The sequence below is a fragment of the Sinocyclocheilus grahami genome, unplaced genomic scaffold (assembly GCF_001515645.1).
Source record: "Sinocyclocheilus grahami isolate Dianchi unplaced genomic scaffold, SAMN03320097.WGS_v1.1 scaffold691.1, whole genome shotgun sequence".
Classification (NCBI taxonomy): Eukaryota; Metazoa; Chordata; class Actinopteri; order Cypriniformes; family Cyprinidae; genus Sinocyclocheilus; species Sinocyclocheilus grahami.
The window spans coordinates 449809-472280 of record NW_015505870.1 but is presented as its reverse complement, the minus strand read 5'-3'; the positions used below and the strand labels follow the sequence as shown (position 1 = coordinate 472280).

The following is a 22472-nucleotide window of genomic DNA, read 5'->3' as shown; positions in this document are numbered from 1 at the left end:
TTTTTTTGTTTGTGTCTCCCAATGCTGTTAGACCGGATCACTATTCTATCATTCCAATCACATAAGGTGCGACCACAAAGAAATGACATAAAACGTGATTTATAGCCCACGCCCATCTGTAGGTAAGAATATGTGTGTGTGAGTCAAAGTTTAATGGCTAAACCATTTCGAATCAAATAAAATAATGTCTATACCTGCACTCAGCAAGGTGGCGCTGTTGTAAATAAACCTGATGTTGAGCGTACGGCTGATTCAACACAATCTCATGGCAATTCAAAACAATTTTACAATTTGGCAAATTTGTTTGAATTTGTATAATATAATTTGTAAATTTTTGTACATTCTGCTTAATTCTCCACTGATGGTTCAGTTTAGGGGTGGACCTTCATACTTAGTTTTGTTAAATTTATTTTTTATGTCATGTTTTTGAGCTAGTCTCACTGTACGAATTCATACAAAATTGCCACCTCGTCAAATAGTTTTCTCATGAGATTTGGATTGATTCCCATTTCCCATTTTCTCTGTCTTCCATTATTTGGACAAATATTTAATCCCCAGTTTTTCAAAATGCCATTGGTTGAGCCAAAAGGTCATATTCTGTCACGCTTTCGACCTTGACACACTTCCGACACACACGTCCCTATTTTATTATCTCCTCAAAACATTTCTCCCATGATGTCCCATCCTGATCGATGTAGCAGGTGTGCTGATAAATCTCAGACGGTGCTGGACATTTGTCTTCATATTCTCATGCGAGAGCACATGATTCAAAGCATGCTGCTCTCCACATGGAGATCACAGCGGAAGAGACTTCTGCCTTATTTTGCTGTGGACGTGTGGCCAGGAGAAAGAGAGAGAAAGTGACAGATTACACTTCTCATAACACCAGATAGAACAACAAAAGATCTGGAAAGCAAGACCGGGAAAGATAGAAATGTGGGTGGTGTTGCTTAGCGGTTAAATATTTGGTAAAGGCTGCAGGTTCAAACTTTAAAAGTGGTGATTCATGAGCTGTCACTATTGTAGCCTTAAGCAAGACACTTTTATTCAGGAGAAATCACCAAAAAATTAAGATTCTGTCATCATTTTTACACGCTTATGTCATTTCAATCCTGTTTGACTTACTTTCTTCCTTTGAGAACAAAAGGAGATGTTGAGTAGGATGTTCATGCTGCTCTTTTCCACAAAGGGAAGCATACAGGGAGCACAGGCTATCAAAAACATTATAATGGTCCATTTGACTTGTGTGCTATATTACAGATCTTCTGGCACCAGAAATCTGAAGCCCCTTTCACACAAAGCGTTGATCCTGGAAAATTGCCATAATTGCCAGAGTGCCTTCTGTGTGAATGCAAACACGTCCCAAATCCTGGGACACATTATTAGTGTATTTTCTGGAATCTCGGTGTGAAAGGGACTTGATTGTGACATGGCAAGTTTGAATATGTGGAAGCAAAAGGACTTTCAGTGAAAAGTGTAAAATGTTGACACAAAATCATCATATGGCTTCAGAAGACATGGAATATAGCGCACAAGTTATTTTGACTACTGTTGTGGTGCTTCTTTGTCATTTTTGGAGTTGGTCCCCATCTGCTTTCATTTATGGAAAAGATCAGCGTGAACATTCTTCAAAATTTCTTCCTTTGCGTGCCACAGATTCTGAAGAAAGAAAGCCAAAGGGGTTTGGAACGACATGAGGGTCGGTCAATTAATCCAGGTTTCTCAAATGAGACTGATCCTGTGGTAAAAAAAGGAAGTCAATAAAAAGTGTCATGTAGATATCACAGAATCTGTTGCTTCATTTGTTATGTGATGGCTCTGAAAATTACATGGCTATTTCCCGGGACACAAGACAGGGTGTTTGATTGAAAATCAAAGTCTTTTCTTTCATCTGTATCACTGTAAGGAGTTTAGACCGTAAGAGAAAGCCATTACAGAGAGATTGGAGATAGTGTTTCAATGGATCTGTTTCCATTGGAGTCCTTCACTTTGGCTATCAGAAATACTGTTACTAGTATGAGCGATCTAGGAGAAGATATTTTAAGCATTATATAGTCACATATAGAACGTTTAAGCATTAAAATCTTTCCATTGGAGTCCTTCACTTTGGCTATCAGAAATACTGTTACTGGTATGAGCGATCTAGGAGAAGATATTTTAAGCATTATATAGTCACATATAGAACGTTTAAGCATTAAAATTGGCTATTACTGATTATCTGCATTCACACTTGCACATTATTGTACTTTCACGGTTATTTTCATGGTCCGCTTCGCAAAGGACAGCTATTTCACACCTGATCTTGGCTGATAGCTTGGGGGCGAGAGTCCCAGAGTTCTTGTTTTGGATGGTTATCTGTCTGATATAAGAGAGGTATTTATTTTAGCATACTTTTTGTAAATTCAGTCTCAAGTTTTTAGTTTTTAACCCATTACATTTGCACATTAATGAATTTTGGCCATTTATAAGCATTGATAAGCAGGTTAATAACTGACACCCATTCTTGGTTAAACTCCTTTGTCATGTGTCATGGCCCCAGAGAGTGATCTCTTCTCTTTATATCCTGCTCTGATCCCCCAGTTGAGAAGAGCCAAACTGGGTCACTCATTTAGGTAGGAAAAACACCTCCCTTTTGGCTGGCCACGTACTAATAAGCTCATTTCGGAGGTGATTGACTCCTTAATTGAAATCAGAGTGCTTTGTGACCCCCAGAGTCGTGCTATAATTAGATATGTTCTCTGACTCCTTGATCCCATGCCGAAATAACTCTCTGAATATGACCAAACAGGAAAGACCCCTTCAGTAGAGTTCTGCTAAGTGAAAGAGATTGATAGCCATTTGTGTTTGAGTATTATTGCAGTTAAATGTGTCTTTTGTTGGCTTTTTGGGGTTCATACCACAAGTTGACATATTTGGCCAACATAGCTTACACTTCCTTCTTCATAAACTTCTTTTTAGGCTTTTTTAGTCGATCTATCTCAGTTTGTTCTCGACCTACTTCTCTTTGATTTTGAGTGCAGCGCAAGCCCTGAGGTCTTCATATCACTTAATTCATAGTTTTCAGCTAATATGCCAACTTATTGCTAACTAGATTGCCTGAAAGCAAATATATGTCACCCAAGTGTCTAAAAAAATATATGCATTTTCATCTGGAATACGTATTTTTTTTGCACATTTGCTCATCTGCACTCTCTAAAATGTTACCTTTTGGATGTTTAAAGTTGTCTTTTTAGAAAGTCAATCTGCTCTTTTTAAAATGTACGAAAAACCATTTATGCCATTGCCACTTGTCATGACACTCAGCAGGTTTTTGTTTGGCTTGAAAATGCGACACCATATTTTCTGCGCTGTAGGTGACTATATAAGGTAGATAGATAGATTCAAGAAAGAAAAGACCAATCACAATTCAGTGTGCAAATTAGTGTTTTTTTAAATGCAGAACATTCTATAATTTAAGTCGAATTTTCAATCAAAAGTTCTTAAAAGAAAAGTTCACCCAAAAAATTAAAATTCCAAAATTCTTTTTGGACCCCATTGACTTCCATTGTATGGAAAGAAAAAAAAAACATTCTTCACAATATTAAGTTTTGGAACAACATGAGGTTAGTTAGAAATTATGACAGTGTGAACCAACATCATGTTTACCAACATCGTTAGCACAACAAAGACTGAAATTATCTACAACAGGAATGTAGCCTGTGAGTTTAGTGGTTTGAGATGAATCAATTGCAGAAGACTGTGGAAAAAGACAATAAAAAGAACATGACTTTCAAAAGAGTGCTACCTTGCGGGGTACGGTGGCAATGCTAATGCTACTGAGAGCTTTTCTCAGCGCTAGGCTAATTAGCACATATATTACATTGGGAAAACAAGGGGAAGGAAATTGCTTTGTCACATTTCCACGTAGCAGAGTGTGTTTGTGGCACATTCTCACACATTTCCAAGACTTGTTTAATTTCCAGTGTGGTTTATCCATGTAATAAAAAGACAAGAGACAAGGCGCAAAAGAAAACGTAACCCAATATGAGGAAGAAAGGTGTTATTTTGTTGTTAGTTTTTTATATTAGTCCGGCATCCTGCAATTTGTTGGTTCTAACAGGATTTTTCTAGTATTGTCGGGTTGTGTCACATTTCCGAGTGTTAATTTGTACCGTCCTCTTTCATAAGGAATATCAAACAAAATTCCATTCGCTTAAAATGGTCTAATTTTAACTTTATCGTGGTGTGGCTGAAGAAGCCAATTATTAGACTGAGTTACTTTCCTGCACTATATAACAAAGTTAGCCCACACAAATGACCCAAAAGCCATTTTTAGGGCTTCACAGCAGCAGTGGTACTGAAATAGTTCATCTTCATCTGATGTTACTGAGCCTGCGCTCAGATACTTGCTCTGTACTGTTGAGTTTGTGGAGATTTTCACATCGAGTTTTGGCACAAATTGTATCTTTCTGTTCAGAAGCTGCCTACGAGCGTGTACGGACATACACACATGCGTGCTCACACTTAAAGCAACTGCCAAGATGTAATTAGCTGGTAACATCTAACACGTCTCACCTACACACTCCTACTCATGCAAACAAACCAAGCGACCCACAGCTCAGCAGATTTACAGCATTATCTAAACATACAGAGATGGCGGAGTGAGAACAGATGCCCACTCATGCCCATCACACACACACACACACACACACATACACACAAGTGTGTTAGCGTACAGTTACACACAGCACTTTGAAACACCAGTATACCCTACAGCGTTCTGTGGCCATAGTGGATTGCAGCAGCGTGCATATCTGAGCATACAGTATATATTACATATATAAAGTAATAAAATGAAAATATTGTTAAAAAATATTATGTATATAATTAATATTATAGAACCTTTTTGATTTCGAAATAAAAAGTCCCAAAATGTACATAACTTTTGTATTTTTAAAATATGTTATTTTATATTTTTCAGTTTCTCATTAGATTCTTTTACGACTGACAGAGCTGTGCTGTCATTTCTTACTGTATGCCTCTTGTGTGTCTATTTCTCCAAAGAAATGTTAAAAGAAACATCTAAAACAAAGTACTTGTTACTGGTACTTGAACAAATCGTAATTGAGAGCTCCATTCCATCTCTTGAGGAATGAAGGAGCTTTTCTGCATTAATTGTCCTTGGTCTCTTTTGATTGAACTAAGCTTGAAGGATTGACATGGACATATGACATTGGAGGACACACCTCTGTATCACACATCACTTCTCTTCGTCACATACTGTACATCCAACATCATGCTCTCCTCTTCTGTAACTCATTTCCACTTATTCTTGTGCATCATTTTCTTTTTGTTTTCTTTTTCATAATTATGATGTCTAAACGCATGTCTAAACACTTTAACAGCCTTTTTTTCCACAGAATTTGTTTTTTATCATGTTGGGGGCCTTATATATATATATATACATACACACACACACTTGTTAATCTTTGAAATACCTTGAAGTATCAGAGATTTTCTGAGATTTCTGTATAATCTCAAAAAGCATGGTATTTGGACATGTTTGTTAAACATGGTGTTCTTCAAAGAATACAATGTTATACCATGGTATTATCATTGTACTTATCCAAACCCATTTAGGTCATGGTAAATTTCTAAGAATACGAAGATACGTGTTCAAAATTGTTGCTTCATAGTATATGTACTATGGTAAAAAAAGTGTTATTTTTTAAAATAATGTTCTAAAATGATTTATCAATCACATATGTACTACAAAACATTGTATTACTATCTGTTACAAAGTCCAGTTATTGTACAAATTTTGAAATAATATGCTTAGAATACCATGGCGTTCATTGAAATTACCATGGTACAAGACTAAAAACTATGACTACAAAATTGTAAAAATACCTAGTATTTCCATAGTACTATTTTGCAAGTGTCAAAAAAGAAAAGTACATTTAAAACATTTATCTCTTTACTTGTCAGTTCTTGTGAACAGCATCTTCACTCCTGAATCTCTCTTATTGCCACTTTGTCTAGTAGTTTCTTTTTTTCTTGCTAGCATCCTCTCATCTTATTTAATCCAACACTTTCATCCTGTCCTTTCATTCACTCTCTTCAAAGTTCTTAAAGAACGAGGATCTCTTACCTGCAGCTTGGTCTCACTCAGGACGTGTTTTGCTCTTTTTCTCCGTCGGTGTGTGTGTTTCCTGCCTGCGTGTCCTTGCTGTGTGTGTGTGTGCGTGTGTGTGTTAGGCGGTGTTTGACTTCAGCAGCAGCGGACGCCTGGAGCTCAGTCTGAAGGCTGGAGATGTGATCTTCCTCCTGCGGAGAGTCAACGCAGACTGGCTGGAGGTGAGAGAGAGATGGAGAAAGATAACTAGATAGAAGCAGAGTGAGAGGTAGAAAAGGATAGGTAGGCAGGAGGAGAGGAGAGAGAGAGGATGAGGGTTTGTAAGAGAGAAAAAGGGAGGGAGAGGAAAAAAAGGATGGAGCAGCATGATCTCATTTATGTTTGGAGGTATTTGTGCATAAGTGTGATTATAGCACACATACATTTATATATGTGTGCGTGTCTGTAATGTTGCTTCTAAGAGGTGGTTCTTAAACTACATTGAAAAAATGTTAAATAAATATGCTTCATGTGGTAGCATCTAAATTAATTGAATGTAATTCAAAAATATAAATGAACATCGCTGAATCAATTTAAACTAATCAACACAACTAAATTGGTTTTAGAATGATACAAGTTTTAGAAATAGCTCCTTAAGCATTTTACAGTATACTAAAGTAGCTCAGAACTCTGTTTTCCAGCAATTATAAATGGCAAAATTAAAAAAGAAATGTAATGCCTGACGAGTAACTAAATCTTTCTCTGAGCACTTTATTTACAGTGGCGAATGTCAAATTATTGGCCTTTTGTTGCAAAGTCCGACCTATTTAATAACCGAAACATAAAGAGAAAGTAAATGTTTAAAGTAACATTATTATTAAATGGGGTATAACAACAACAACAACAACATCAACAACAGCAATAATAATAATTACTATTCTTCTTCTTCTTCTTCTTCTTCTTCTTATTATTATTATTGTTATTAATAATAATATTAATATATAATAATAATACTCATCATCAATATAATAATAGTAGTAGTAATAATAATAATTACAAATATATACTACTTCTACTAATAATAATAATTATAATAATAATAATGGGTTCATCTGCTATTAATAACAATAACAACAACAGCAATAATAATAAATGTAATTTTTAGAAAATTTTCAGCAAAATTGTTTTAACTTTTAGAAAAGAATAAAGACATCTTTACACTGCAAAACAATGCAGATTTCCATCTGAAGCAGCATATATACCAGGAAAATAACAAAATACTTAAATTTCAAATGGTGTTTTTATTGTGTTTATAACATATGAGATAAATGAAATATCATCATCATATTTATTGAATGCTTTAATCTCATTTGACTTGTTTTTTACATTTGGAAGATGATTTTATTAAACTCACCTTGGTCATTCATGGTGTACATTTAATCAGTTTGTGCGTTCCTTGGGAATCGAGCCCATGACCTTAAACTGTTTGGTTTTTTATATAACATAAACACACAAATAAGTAAATATAGATTATTGTGACATTGCCAGTGTATTTTACATACATTTCATACAAATGCCTACAAACATACATCACTCTGGGTGGAGATACAGCATCAGGAGAACATGATGGATGAAGGTACTAACTAAAGAAAGGAAGAAGGTAATAATTTAATGGATAAAGTGATTTGGGGAGCACTAAAAAGATTGTGTTATGAACGAAGGATGATGGTGGAAAAGACATAAAGGAGAAGACGAGACATTTATGTATAAGAGTGGGACATTGAGAGTGAGAAGATCTGATCTGGACACACACTCACTCACACACATGGTTTTTATGAGTTAGATACCTGCAATCATTTCAGATCATGACAATAAAGGAGAATTATTTGACCTGAATTGAATTGCAGAGACAGAAAGAGAGGGAGGGGAAATCGGATATTGCATAGACATGCAGTGGACCCTTAAATAACATTATTGAGATAAGAGCGGGTGAAAGAGAAAGATCAAGTCGTAACTCGTAGTTCATTGCCTGAGAAACTCCTTTTTCTTGCTTGAATGCACCTAATGTGTCTGAAGATCAGGGCCATAGCAAGCATTATTCCTCCCACTTCTGGGGACATTAATACACCTGCCTTATTGTGTCCCTCTATCTGTCACATCAGTTCATCTCCCCTGCCGCAGATACAACAAACCATCTCACAGTAACACAGACAGACAGACAGATAGACAGACAGACAGACCGATGGATGGACTGATAGATAGAAAAATGGATGGGTGAATGCATGAATAGATAGAGAGACATATAGATTGATGGACAAACAAACGAACAGATGCATAAACAAACGGGTGAGTGGATGATCAGACAGAGACAGATAGACAGATAGACAGATAGACAGATAGATAGATAGATAGATCGATCGATAGACAGGCAAACAGACAGACTGACAGACAGACAGACAGACAGACAGACAGGCAGGCAGATAGACAGACAGACATACAGACAGGCAAACAGGCAGACACAGACAGACAGACAGACAGGCAGGCAAACAGACAGACAGGCAGGTAAACAGACAGACAGGCAGGCAGGCAGGCAAACAGACAGGCAGGCAGTCAGTCTGTCTGAGTTACTGTGAGATGGTTTGTTGTATCTGCGGCAGGGGAGATGAACTGATGTGACAGATAGAGGCAGACAGGCAGGCAGACAGACAGACAGACAGATAAACAGACATATAGATAGATAGATAGACAGACAGACAGACAGACAGGCAGGCAGGCAAACAGACAGACAGACAGACAGACAGACAGAGGAAATAGAGGTCTTCATCTGCTCATGCCGTATGTCCTCTCTCTCTCTGTAGGGCACAGTGAGGGACAAAACTGGAATCTTTCCCGAGTCGTTCGTGAACATTATTAAACCTCTTCCCGAGAGTGACTCTGACGAAGAGGGCGGAGCTTCCAAGAGTGGGAATCGTGCTCCGAGTTCCTACAGCTGCCTGCGCTGCTATCTGCTGCAGCCAGAGGGCATCGACACAAGGTCACACACACACAGAGGCATTATCAGTTCAATTCATCTAAAGATATTATCCTTTTAACCACTCTCACCCTATAAACACACTTAAATATCTTAGCAACCACATCACAACACCCTGGCAACCCCCTAGATGTTGAATATGAATATTTCTCAGCTAATGTGATGCTGTATTTCTTGTCTGCTGTAGGGACATTTGTGTTGAGGAAGATCTCTCCATTCAGCCGTCTTACAAAGATCTGCTTTCCCAAATGAGGTACCTTTACCCCTGTCCTGTTCAGCTTTCTTATCAGGTTGTCTTGTTTGAAATGTTGTATTTCAACAATGTGCCCCAAAATGGAAATACAAAAGAAAGCCTAATTAATTGAATATTCTGCCATTTAATACAGTTAAAGCGTCTCCTAATCGGCGTGTGTTTGCATTTATTCTCTCAGTTCCATCATCAGCATCTTTAATTCTGCTGTTCTTCTCACACTGAGGAGAGCTGGTGTCTCTTTAATATTCACACCATGTTTCCTGCCTTAATTCAAGTAAGGGGGGAAAAGATGCAGTAGAAAAGAAAGAAAGAACAGAAAAACATCCAGGAGTGATAGAAATTCGATCGAATTTTATCGAAGATAGAAAAAAAACACAGATTTACTTAATACTTTTCGTTACAGTGTAATAATTATTCGTTTTCTCAATGTCTAGCAGAAAATCTCTTTTTGAAAACCTAGTGACCTATCTAGATAACATTTTAAGCAATAAAAAAAAAAGTTTATTTATTTCATGTTTAAAAGCATTGTTAAATGTAACATTAAAATAATACAACAGACAAATGTATTTAAATAAATACATGTTTGCTGAATAAATGCTTAAAATAATTGAACTGTTTTGTCATTAGTTTAGCAAATATTTTATTTTTCAGATTGTTCTTACTGGCATTAAATCTAACACCTATATTATATTATATTATATTATTGTATTCAATTATTCATTTAATTGCTTAAATATTAAAAGGATTAAATATAAAATGATTAATTATTATTATTATTATAACACTAATTTAATATGTAATAAAACTAACAATATATAGTAATGTATCTTATTTTCTATTCTAAATTTAATACAATTAAAAAAAAATGAAAATGAAAATATACAATTTTATTTGAAAAATCCATTTGATTATTAAATTAAGAGTATCTACATACTCTAGAGCTAAATCGATCACACTGTAAAATTACAAATAACAATCTACGATGTGTGAAATGTCAACATTTATTGCGGTATAGAAAACAGATATGAGTAGCAAACAGAGAGATCTTCAAAAACAAGAGAATAGTTCATACTCTTACGTCTTAATGCCTGATATTTTTAATCTTTCAACAAACGACATCACACAGGTCACAAAACGATGTCTCGAGGGCCACGTGCTGAGTAGCACTGGAGTAATGTTTAATAATAAACCCCATTTGCATGATGTTGAATGATCTGACATTCGAATGCTGCTGTTGTATCATTTACATAAGGGTCACATGACTGCGACACAACATGGAGGCCTCAAATTGCATTATACTAATTATATTTGTACTTTTCTGTGACCTCTAAACTACTACGCAATTAGTTTCTTTCTGTTTCCCCCCTCAGGGGTATCTTTCAAGTGGAAGATATTGCTTTGAACTACCGGGACCCCGAGGGTGATCTGATACGGATATTAGACGATGAAGACATCGCTCTCATGGTGCAAGAGAGCAAACAGACGGGGTCAAAGGTCAAACGACCCGTGAATCAGTTTCCCTGGGAGCTGCTGGTCACGCATGCCAAAGATCTGACCGTCTACAACACCGAGTATTAAAACCAGCGCTTTTCTGGACCTCGACATGTTCCTCGTCATTTGCACATTGATTGTTAGTTTAATTGGTTTTCAAATTGAAAACAATTTTTAGTTATTAAAGGGATAGTTCACCCAAAAATGACAATTGTGTCATTATTTACGCACCCTTGAATCGTTCATGACTTTTGAGGCAGAATCAGTTGGTCCAGTTCACAAAATCGGTCTGACTGATTCGTTTATGAATCAAAGTGATTCGGTTCTCAGTTAACTGATTCACTGATTCACTGATTCATTGATCTGGTAACAACGGATCACAGATCTCGGAAGGGAAGATAATCAGTGAATAATAACACTTCATTGTCCAAAACATTCTTAAATGCCCTCAGACCAGTGTTATCATTAATATACTATTATATTGTTTAGAGAGAGAGAGAGAGCTAGATTTGATTTTTCATGTGATCTGTTTTCACTTTTTTTAAGTGCATGTTAAAATTTGTCTTTATAAATTTGATAAATGTTTACTTAATAGTTTATTTAGTTTTAGTTGTTTTAGCATTTCAATTTAAACTAAACCAAAATAAGAAATGTAGCCTTGACAACTAAAAAAAAAATGTTTGTGTTTTCTTGTATTTTATATCTTGTATTTTATTTTGTTTGTTTAGCTTTAGTTGTTTTAATATTTCAAGTTAAACTAAACAAACCTAAGAAATGTAGCTCTGGCAACTAGCTGAAATAAAAAAAAAAGTTTCATTTTATTTTATTTTATTTTTCAACATTCATTTTATTTCAAGTAACAAGAATATTTTTATGTTTTTAATTTTAGTTGTAATTAGCTGTAATAACCCTGTCTCAGATTATTACAATAAAGCATACAAGTCATGTGTAAATAAGACTGTTTGTTGCTGCTTTTGTGGCCTTTTTGAAGCTGTAAACCCTCAGTTTCTGTTTACTGTTGCTGACCAGCAGAAGGGGAATATGAGGATGAGTAATTCATTGCAAAATTGTATTTTCTGGGTGCCTAATTCTTCAATACAACCAGTATTTCACAGTGGAATCTATTACTGAATATATTTTAGAAATTTTCAGTGCGAATAAATGCTGATTTTCTTTGTACTTTTAGCACTTTTTGGTGGTATGACATCTGCAACATTTCACTTTTTTTGTTTGGTGAAGTTTTTATCCAACTTCCTTTTTCAATTCCCTTCTTTGCAAGAAAAACTCTTTTCAGAAATCACGGGTGACTTGACGTGTGGCACATCTTTACTTTAGTGATATATATATATACAGTGGGGCAAAAAAGTATTTAGTCAGCCACCAATTGTGCAAGTTCTCCCACTTAAAAAAGATGAGAGAGGCCTGTAATTTTCATCATAGGTATACCTCAACTATGAGAGACAAAATGAGAAAAAAAAATCCAGAAAATCACATTGTAGGATTTTTAAAGAATTAATTGGTAAATTCCTCGGGAAAATAAGTATTTGGTCACCTACAAACAACCAAGATTTCTGGCTCTCACAGACCTGTAACTTCTTCTTTAAGAGGCTCCTCTGTCCTCCACTCGTTACCTGTATTAATGGCATCTGTTTGAACTCGTTATCAGTATAAAAGACACCTGTCCACAACCTCAAACAGTCACACTCCAAACTCCACCATGGCCAAGACCAAAGAGCTGTCAAAGGACACCAGAAACAAAATTGTAGACCTGCACCAGGCCGGGAAGACTGAATCTGCAATAGGTATATTTGCAGTGGTGTTCAAATAAAATGTTAATAAATAAAATAAATGACAAAAAAAAATCTAGTCCTGAAAAAAAGGACTAAAATAGGGGTGTTTTCATAGTCGAATCGGAATTTTCTAATCTTGCTGATGGTCGAATCATATGTTTGGGGGCGGGGGGCAAACTAGGCTATTTTACAAAGAGTCAAGTCAGACATTCGACAGTCATAACTACTGACATTAACACACAAGGAAAATGTGAAACGGACGCCTCGCAGATACAAACAGGGGAAATAATGTTATATGTTTTGATTAAAAGATAGTTAACATTAAACGTCAGTGAAACCCTAAGAATTCACAATTTTTTTTTACAATAGTGCTCTCATTATAATGTTATGTATATGACAGTAGTTATTAACGTTCTGCATTTCTGTTTTGAGCTGAAGATGACCAGTAGAGTTACAACGAAGCGCTTGCAGCGCAACTCAACCAAATGCTTCTTATATGAGATCATGTATACACGATATATATATAAACCGGCTGAAATGTTTTGAAATCACTTGTACCTACCTGATTTAAAAAATCCAGTCTTTCACTCTGCCTGTGTCAATTTGTGTCTTGTTAAAGTTTTACATCCCTGCCACCAAGATGCTCCTCTGTCAGTCACGGATTATGGAAAGTGAAACTTAAATCTGTAGGGGTGGTTGGATTTATTCACGCACGTTAAAATATTTATTTGAAGCTTCTTTCTTTTCAGATTCTTATTTACATCATTATCATAATAGGCTGTATATTTACTTATTGGGCGAAAACAGGTAGTTCTATGAGAAATTAGACATTGAGCACCCCCATATAGCCAAAATGGCATGATCATAACACCTCAGCGAATATTCGACAGTGAGATTGGTAGTCGAATCAGGCTCCTCCCATCGAAGCATCGAATCGTCGACTATTCGGGGTCACCCCTAGACTAAAATGCCTACTGCTCAACTACATATACTATAGTCTACTAAGAATACAAAAAAAACTGCTGCATACTGCATCAAAACCATTAAACCTGTGGAACACAGGTTTTGCTGAAAGCAGAAAATGTGCACTCTCATTTTCCATGTCATTGATGGAACGTCACAACAATTTTCAAACCTCTAAATATTACTGCACTCGAGCAAAAGTGCAAGTCAAGCACAGTCCCAGCAGGCTCTCACGTTTAATCAATTAGCTACTACGGCTCTGAGAGCAGTAGGTCAACACGCTACCGACTTCAACAGCAAACGTAGACCTTTGGAGTCTCACGTAGACTGCAGTTGGCGTGCAACATCCCAGACTTGTCAGGCACTGAGAGAGCCACCTGGAAGCACCAAGTTCCCGTGAGTGGGTGGTGCAGTCGGGTCAGGCTGAGAGTGTGAAACCTTGAGCCCGGCATCGGAAGAACACATGGTGCATGGGAGGATGCATGCAACACCTCTGCTTATAAACCACATGTCCACAGGAGGCCTGGCACCACCGTTTCAAGCTTTATACCTCTGCAGGCGGTGGCAAAACAGCCATAGAACCAGTCTGGGCTTGTCCCTTTCTGAAAAACACTATATGACAATAGAAAATCTTTGCAGGGAGTTGAAAATCCGTGTTGCCCAGCGACAGCCCCAAAACATTACTGCTCTAGAGGAGATCTGCATGGAGGAATGGGCCAAAATACCAGCAACAGTGTGTGAAAACCTTGTGAAGACTTACAGAAAACGTTTGACCTCTGTCATTGCCAACAAAGGGTATATAACAAAGTATTGAGATGAAATTTTGTTATTGACCAAATACTTATTTTCCACCATAATTTGCAAATAAATTCTTTAAAAATCCTACAATGTGATTTTCTATTTTTTTTTCTCATTTTGTCTCTCATAGTTGAGGTATACCTATGATGAAAATTACAGGCCTCTCTCATCTTTTTAAGTGGGAGAACTTGCACAATTGGTGGCTGACTAAATACTTTTTCCCCCACTGTGTATATATATATATGTGTGTGTGTACATTTTATACATTAATGTAAGCAGGGATTGGTGCTGATATATACATTTAATGCATATCAAACACATTGAAGATGAAATGTGGCTGGGTCTTTCAGCATGACAATGATCCCAAACACATCGCCCGGGCAATGAAGGAGTGGCTTCGTAAGAAGCATTTCAAGGTCCTGGAGTGGCCTAGCCAGTCTCCAGATCTCAACCCCATAGAAAATCTTTGGAGGGGGTTGAAAATCCGTGTTGCCCAGCGACAGCCCCAAAACATTACTGCTCTTGAGGAATGGGCCAAAATACCAGCAACCGTGTGTGAAAACCTTGTGAAGACTTACAGAAAATGTTTGACCTCTGTCATTGCCAACAAAGTGTATATAACAAAGTATTGAGATGAAATTTTGTTATTGACCAAATACTTGTTTTCCACCATAATTTGCAAATAAATTCTTTAAAAATCCTACAATGTGATTTTCTGGATTTTTTTTCTCATTTTGTCTCTCATAGTTGAGGTATACCTATGATGAAAATTACAGGCCTCTCTCATCTTTTTAAGTGGGAGAACTTGCACAATTGGTGGCTGACTAAATACTTTTTTTCCCCACTGTATATATATATATATATATATATATATGTGTGTGTGTGTACATTTTATACATTAATGTAAGCAGGGATTGGTGCTGATATATACATTTAATGCATATCAAACACACACACACACACTTACAGAAAAACCTGATTACTCTTTAGGCAAGTGTGAGTTTGATTCATGAAAGTGTGGAAGGAGGCTGATCGGTCGGATCTATCAGCGTGAGGAATGTTCTCAACCTGAATTAGCTACAGCTAATCATTAGCAGTGTTTGCTAAGGCAAGCTTTTACTAACACATCGCTCATACTTAGAGTTAGTGATTTCAGTGAATCTCTAGCCGTAGGTATTAAACATCATTACTGTATGACATATATATGAATGATACCTCAAATCATTTGTTTATTTCTTTTCACCTGGTAGTAAACTAGGCAACCAAAATCATTAAAAAAACATTCAATTTAATATAAATATAATATTATATAAAATGAGCAATTGATCCAAACAATCTATTCTTTTCTATTCTAATAATGTGTAATATTTTAATAATGCAATTAATAAATTAATACTTTTATCATTTTAATATTTAAAACATTTAAGAAATTAATATTATAATACACAAATAATTTAATATTTCAGTGATTTCTATTATTTTTTATCTTAATTTTGTATTTGTTATTATAATTTCATATAAAAATTTTAAATGCATTAATTTAAGAATAGAAATATATATATATATATATAATATCCTTTAATATTTAATAATTTTAATATTTAAAACATGTAATCAATTAATTAATAATATAATATAATACAATATTACTTTCTCATTTCAATGTTTTTAAATAGAATTTGATATTATAATTTCATATAAAACTAAATTACTTTATGCATCGAATAGAACATAAGAAATATTATTATATCATATATTAATGGTTAAATTAGTAATACAATAATATTAAAATTATAATAATTCAATATTTATTCATTTTAATATTAAATATTTTTTTCATTTATGCAATTGATTTAATCATTTAAAATAATATGCCATTATTTGAATATATCAATGGAGTTTTTCAAATATTAAATTAAAAATAGAACAGAAAATATGATATTTAAAATTTATAATAATATAATATAATATATTAGGTGTTACTAGTTATAATAGATTATTAGACTGGCATATTGATACATTTTTATGTAGTTTTACCTTCTAAATTTGGGGAAGGAATCATATGGCACACTGAAATCTGCAAGCAAAGCAAAAAAACAAAAATCCCATTGCGGTCAAATTGGCACAGGCTGAAATAAGTTCATAACACATAAGGATGTCAGTACGACCAGCAGAGCCTCGGCTTCATCACAGAAGTGAAAAACAAGCGGTTTGATGGTAAGCTCAACTGCTTCTGCTGCTGTCCTTCATACACAGATGCTTCTGACTCATCTTTAATTATTATTCTCGTTTGTTAGGGGTTATCGAAACTACCCTCTTCACCTGCTGTTGTTAATTCAGGATTCTCCATGTGTCCAAACATCTCTTTCTCCTTAACTCTGACTGTACTGTGGACATCAGCCCTCACAGGATGTCCTCAACATGACACGCTTGCTCCAGGTTAGGGATGTTTTACTACAATCTGCTTGTGTTTGAGTATCATTAGGCATTTTTAGCTTTTAGCATGCCTTCTATTCCCAGAATCCTTTGCTCTGGAGTCTTTGGCGTGCCGTAATGATTACCGCACTCATATCCACTGTAGCTGGAGAGCCGATCCTCAATTACTACATAATTGTACTAGGAAAATGTTAATAAAATGTTAAAATGCTAAAATGTTAACAGTTAGTTGCCCAACTTTGTACAGTAAATAATTATTTTAAATTGTACAGGTAATGGTTCTACTATAAAATATTTTACATAATTTTTTAAACAGCAGTATGAATTACTTTATTATTGACAGAGACGACTTTTATTCAATAAGGAAATACTTATTTTACAAGTGTTCTTTGTGCTTGCTGGATGTTTTAACTTAACAAAATGTGATTTTATTGTTTTTATGTACCAAACTGACTGTGTGTTGTACTCTTACAGGTGGAGATTGATGCAAAATAATAAATGGCGAAAAAGGCGGGAAAATCACACCAAACCAACACAGAAACACATGGAAGTTAACGAGAATAAAACCAAGGTCTTGACTGACAGGCCAGAACTGATATCTGAATGTGAGTATAAAGAGAAACCCTGCGAAAGTCTGTTATCCTTAGGCAAGTGGAGCCCCCTAGTGTCCTGGAGTATTATTGACCATTATTTGTTTCAGACGCTCTCCCTAGTCCATCTAACCTAAACTGCGTGCTCAATGACAGGAATAATTTGAGCTGTAGTTGGGGTCTCAAGACAGATCTGGCCCAGTGCATCAGCTACACGCTGTCCTACCGGACATGCTCCACTGCACAGTGGGTGTTCGAGAGAGTTTTGGATGGTGTTAAGGGTGTCTTTAGCTCTGACAGGTGAGATCTTTCTCTTTCAGGGATGAGTGGTGCTGTGTTGAGAAGGTGGAGGTCACAAATGAAAGAGATTTGTTGAGGATGGTTGGTGTCTTCAGTGTCTTTGAGCCTGGAATGCTGCAGGTGGAACTCACGCCAACGCCGGTGACCAAAGTGATCCGCTCCTACGAACACAGTTTGTACCCCTACAAATAAAACCCCCTTTAAAAAATACTTGCCTGCTGATTGCTGTGATTGACTAATCAGAATCAAGTATTCCGGAAAGCTGTTTAATCAAAACCTCTACAGATTCTCAGAGCTGCGTTACTGATCTTGTCTGTATCGGTGTTCTTTGTGGTCTAGTCCAGCCTGCATGTCCCTCGGGTCTGAGCACTGAACTGAGAGGAGAAGACTGGATTCTGAACTGAACTTTAACAAAGTACCGTACTGTACATCTCACTACTGAACTCAAGTACTGGAGCATACTAACTCCTGTAAGTATTTATTAGTTATTAAATATATTAGGCTGATTTTTCATCTTTTAAACTCTTAGGAAAGTCCCAGTCAGTTTATTTTTTTATATGTATATAAAGTTACTTTTTACCATGCCTTCATATTTGTGACCCTGGACCACAAAACCAGTCTTAAGTCGCTGGGTTATATTTGTAGCAATAGCCCAAAAAACATTGTATGGGTCAAAATTACTGATTTTAATTTTTTGCCAAAAATCATTAGGATATTAAAGGAACATTCCAATATTTTTGAAAATAGGCCCATTTTCCAACTCCCCTAGAGTTAAACAGTTGAGTTTTACCGTTTTCGAATCCATTCAGCTGATCTCCAGGTCTGGCGGTAGCACTTTTAGCTTAGCTTAGCATAGATCATTGAATCTGATTAGACCGTTAGCATCTTGCTCAAAAATGACCAAAGAGTTTCTATATTTTTCCTATTTAAAACTTGACTCTTCTGTAGTTACATCGTGTACTAAGACCGACGGAAAATGAAAAGTTGCTGTTTTCTAGGCCGATATGGCTAGGAACTATACTCTCATTCCGGCGTAATAATCAAGGAACTTTGCTGCAGTACCATGGGTGCAACAGGTGCGATGATATAACGCAGCGCCTGAAAATAGGCTAACTTCCGTCAACATAACCAACGTGACCACCTGCTTGCACAGGGAGCGTGCTGGGGACTATTTTCAGGCGCTGCATAATATCATTGCGCCTGCTGCACCCATCTTTGTTTTTTGACAAAGTCGATGAATTCAATGATTTCATGACTACCTAGTTGTTGTTTTTTAAGCCAAACATTATCAACAAAGTTTAAAACCCTTGTTTTGGTACAAAAGATGATTGACAGGCAAGTGGGCGGCCCTTTGACTTATGACATTAGGATTTACACTACAAATGCAATGCAGTTACATTTAGTGACTACCTCCGAATGCAGTTTAACTGATTGGACAAGATTTTTGTTGTCAGCTTCTTGTCAAACCATTAACACTAGATATAAATGAGGCCTATAATCTTCTAAACATAGTACACAATCATAAGCTGACTGTGTGAACATCCTGTTTACCGATAGCAACCCCAGATGGACCACTTCCCCTGCTGTACCGAATTGAAGGATCCCGATATCAGCAATGCTCAGATTGTAGATGTCCGTCCGCAGTTGTCCTCATTGTAAGTCAACTGTAGGCTCTATTCCTGGAATGTTCTGGAATGTCTGGAAAGGGAAGTCGTAAAATTCTGTATAGAGACATAATTAGAGACGTTTGCTAGATGAATATGAGAGCCAATGATTTGTTTTTCTATCTAGCGATTCAGAAAATACCTTAACCGCTGATGCCAATAACCACGGCCATGAAACCGAGGGCAACCAAGTGATTTTGCATGTTGATGATCCATGCCTTGTGTCCTTGTGTTCCTCTGGGAATGTGATGGGAATATATGGTCCCTTCCAGCCTCGTACCTCCAACTTCCATGACCCAGTTCTCCCATGTTCAGAGGGATACATGCCGAATCCTGGCACTACCCAGAATGCTTCGCAAGAGGCTAGCTGTCTGAATGTAGAAATGGGTGACAGCTACATGAATTGCCCTGAGCCTGATTTGATCTCATCTAAACGAAGGACAAATCCTCATTCGCTCCATAGACAACAAGATTTAAACACAGATGTTTTCCATCTACCTGCTCCAGGAAGACTCTGAGTGGTGTATATATTTATATATTCAGCATACTTTTTACTCATCTGAAAGAATACAAATATATACAAAGATATCAAATAACTAAGGAAATTACAGAAACGCGTGGCTGCTGTTTCTGCTGTGACCACCAGATGGTAGTATAGTAGTACATTATCTACGGTAGTTTGAAATTTGGATGATGCCAGGAGTGTGCAAGCCTGCTGCTGGAGAGCAGCTGTCCTGCAGAGTTTAGCTCCGATCCCAGTTAAACACACTTGAACAAGCTCATCAAGATCTTCAGGATTTCTCATTGGAAATGTTGGTGAACTTCAGCCCTGTAGCTAATTTTATTTTTTAGCTCAGCTGATAGAGCATTGCGCTAGCAATTCCAAGGTCGTGGGTTCGGTTCCCGGGGACGACATGTGCTGATAAACGTATTTTAAGCTCCTTTGGAGAAAAGAGTTTCTCAAATACAAATAATTTTAAGCTTTTGTGTTATCTCGGCTCTTTTGATTTCTAAACATATCTCTCTACCACTCTGAATAGCACCGTTTGTTTTGTCACCCCTTGGCAGTTCTTTCATTGTGTGTTTTCTGAATGACTGTAGACACGTGCAGTGAACAGCTGTTTGACTCTTAAGAATGAGTAATTACCATTCACTCTCTCATTTTGAGACGTTCTGTGCATGTGCGCGTGTTTCTCCAGGCAGTGAAGGTCTGCTTGTCAAAGCAAACAGCTGTCATTTGAACAATGGTGCGCCTGCACAAAAATAACGAGGTAGAGATAAGGTGGTATTCTGTCACGCTCCGTAAAAATGAACGACAGAACAGAGGTTCACTTTTACAGCTAGGCTGAGTTCAATTACAATAATCTGTTAAATGTGCTGATATCTCACCTGTATCTTCCACACCTGGCTGTGGGCCGCAGACCAAAATACACACATACACACTTTTCCCCACGAGGTCAGTAGTTGCATGTAAATTCTTCCCAATATCCTGCATGATTTGTGCTGAAATTCATGCTTTAAAAGTTCATAAACAACAGTGCTGGAGAAGTTACATTCTGAAGTTCAAATCCTTCTTGTTCGTCTTTCACATCTGGCTTGTTCTGAAACAGCTGTGTTTGCCATGGCCCCCTCAGGATTTATGGCTCACCTCTCCACACCTTCACTCATCCATCATTCCTGTCCTCCATCAGGTGCATCCTCTTCCCAACCATTTGACTTCCTACAGTTACACTTTCACATTTTCGTGCACCTCTTCTTCTTTAATCTCTGTCTCTCAATCTCCCGAAGTCTCGACCCTCATCATACCTTCCTTTAATTCCCACCCGTCCCCCTATTTGCCTCTCACGACCTGTTTTAGATCTGACACTCACAGCTGCCTCTTGAACTCTAATACCACCATCATCCCATCTGTTTTGCCCTCTCCCATCTTTCCTTTTTCCATTTTATTCACAGCCTTACCCTTACCCCATTTTCATCAACTGCTATCCATTTCACCTTTTTCCATTTCTCTTTGTTTGGTGCCCCCATGAAGCTTGTTACAGCGATATATCATGAAAAACAGGATTTGGTAAAGATCCCCAATGCACCAATGTATTATCAATCGGCTACAGAAGTCCTGGTCCCAGAGAACCCCATTTTAGATATCTCCCTAATCAAACACACCTGATTCAACTCATCAGCCTATTAGTAAAGACTCCAAGACCTCAAAAGTGTGTGTCAGAAAAGTGGCCCGATTTACACCCCCCAATTTTTTTGTCAAATAAATCCTCTATTATGAGGTGTCATTGTGATTATTTAACTGCTCCCGATCGAGATGGAGCATCCCCGATATTTATGACTCTTGATCGGGCTGCCTCTGATGTGATACCCGCGATAGCCAATGAGAGTGAGCAAGCGTCACCTACTGGATGTTGCGCGCTTCGATAGCTGAAACTTGGCAGCCACAAACATGCCACGACAGTAGGAGAGCCACCTGACAACGTCGACTGTCCTCCATGTGTTTTTCTTCTCTAGTCACGTTTGATCTCGCGAGTCTCCATGAGATTATGTGACACTGTGGAATCATTCCTACAATCAACAAGTGTGTGGTCTCATGGCCTGGCCAAATCATCTAGTGTGCGCATTCAGAGGATTATTAGGCTAAAAATCAGTTGAAACTGACTTCATGACTGTGGTCTCCCATGGTTTTAAAATGGGTTAAGATTTGAAAATCGGCCTAAGACAGACATCAAAAACATGCAGTGTTGGGAGTTCTCGAGGACCAGGATTGGGAACCACTGGGCTACAGAAATGGTTATTAGGTCATGGCTTTATGATTGATTCTTGAATTAGAGGCACTTTTTGATATGAAATCTTAAAAAAGTAACTTCCTTAGACTTTGTTTCATATATAATTAAATATGTATCACAAGACCCGGAATAACTGGATTTTGGTATAATGTCACCACATGGAGCAGAAAAGTTCTCCTAATTGGAGAATCAACATGTTCTGCATCTTGGATTTTCCTGGCAGTGTGACTGTAGGTGAAGTTGGGACACTGAGGTTAACCTATATGCCTCTCA

The 22472-nt window shown here is 37.0% G+C and overlaps 2 protein-coding genes across 2 annotated transcripts in view; one reads left to right on the top strand and one right to left on the bottom strand.

The window, feature by feature from the left end:
• LOC107559553 (parvalbumin-7) overlaps positions 1-6241 on the bottom strand; it is a 30536-nt gene extending 24295 nt beyond the window's left edge. The window contains exon 1 of the mRNA XM_016243435.1: positions 6131-6241. The gene's annotated coding sequence lies outside the window, so the exon portion shown is untranslated. The remainder of the gene's footprint in view (positions 1-6130) is intronic.
• Positions 1-11367, top strand: part of ncf4 (neutrophil cytosolic factor 4) — an 18682-nt gene extending 7315 nt beyond the window's left edge. The window contains exons 6-9 of the mRNA XM_016243403.1: positions 6238-6336; positions 8953-9128; positions 9313-9378; positions 10749-11367. Coding sequence (XP_016098889.1) covers positions 6238-6336; positions 8953-9128; positions 9313-9378; positions 10749-10956 — 549 coding nt within the window. The 3' untranslated portion in view covers positions 10957-11367. The remainder of the gene's footprint in view (positions 1-6237; positions 6337-8952; positions 9129-9312; positions 9379-10748) is intronic.
• Positions 11368-22472: the final 11105 nt, after the last annotated feature.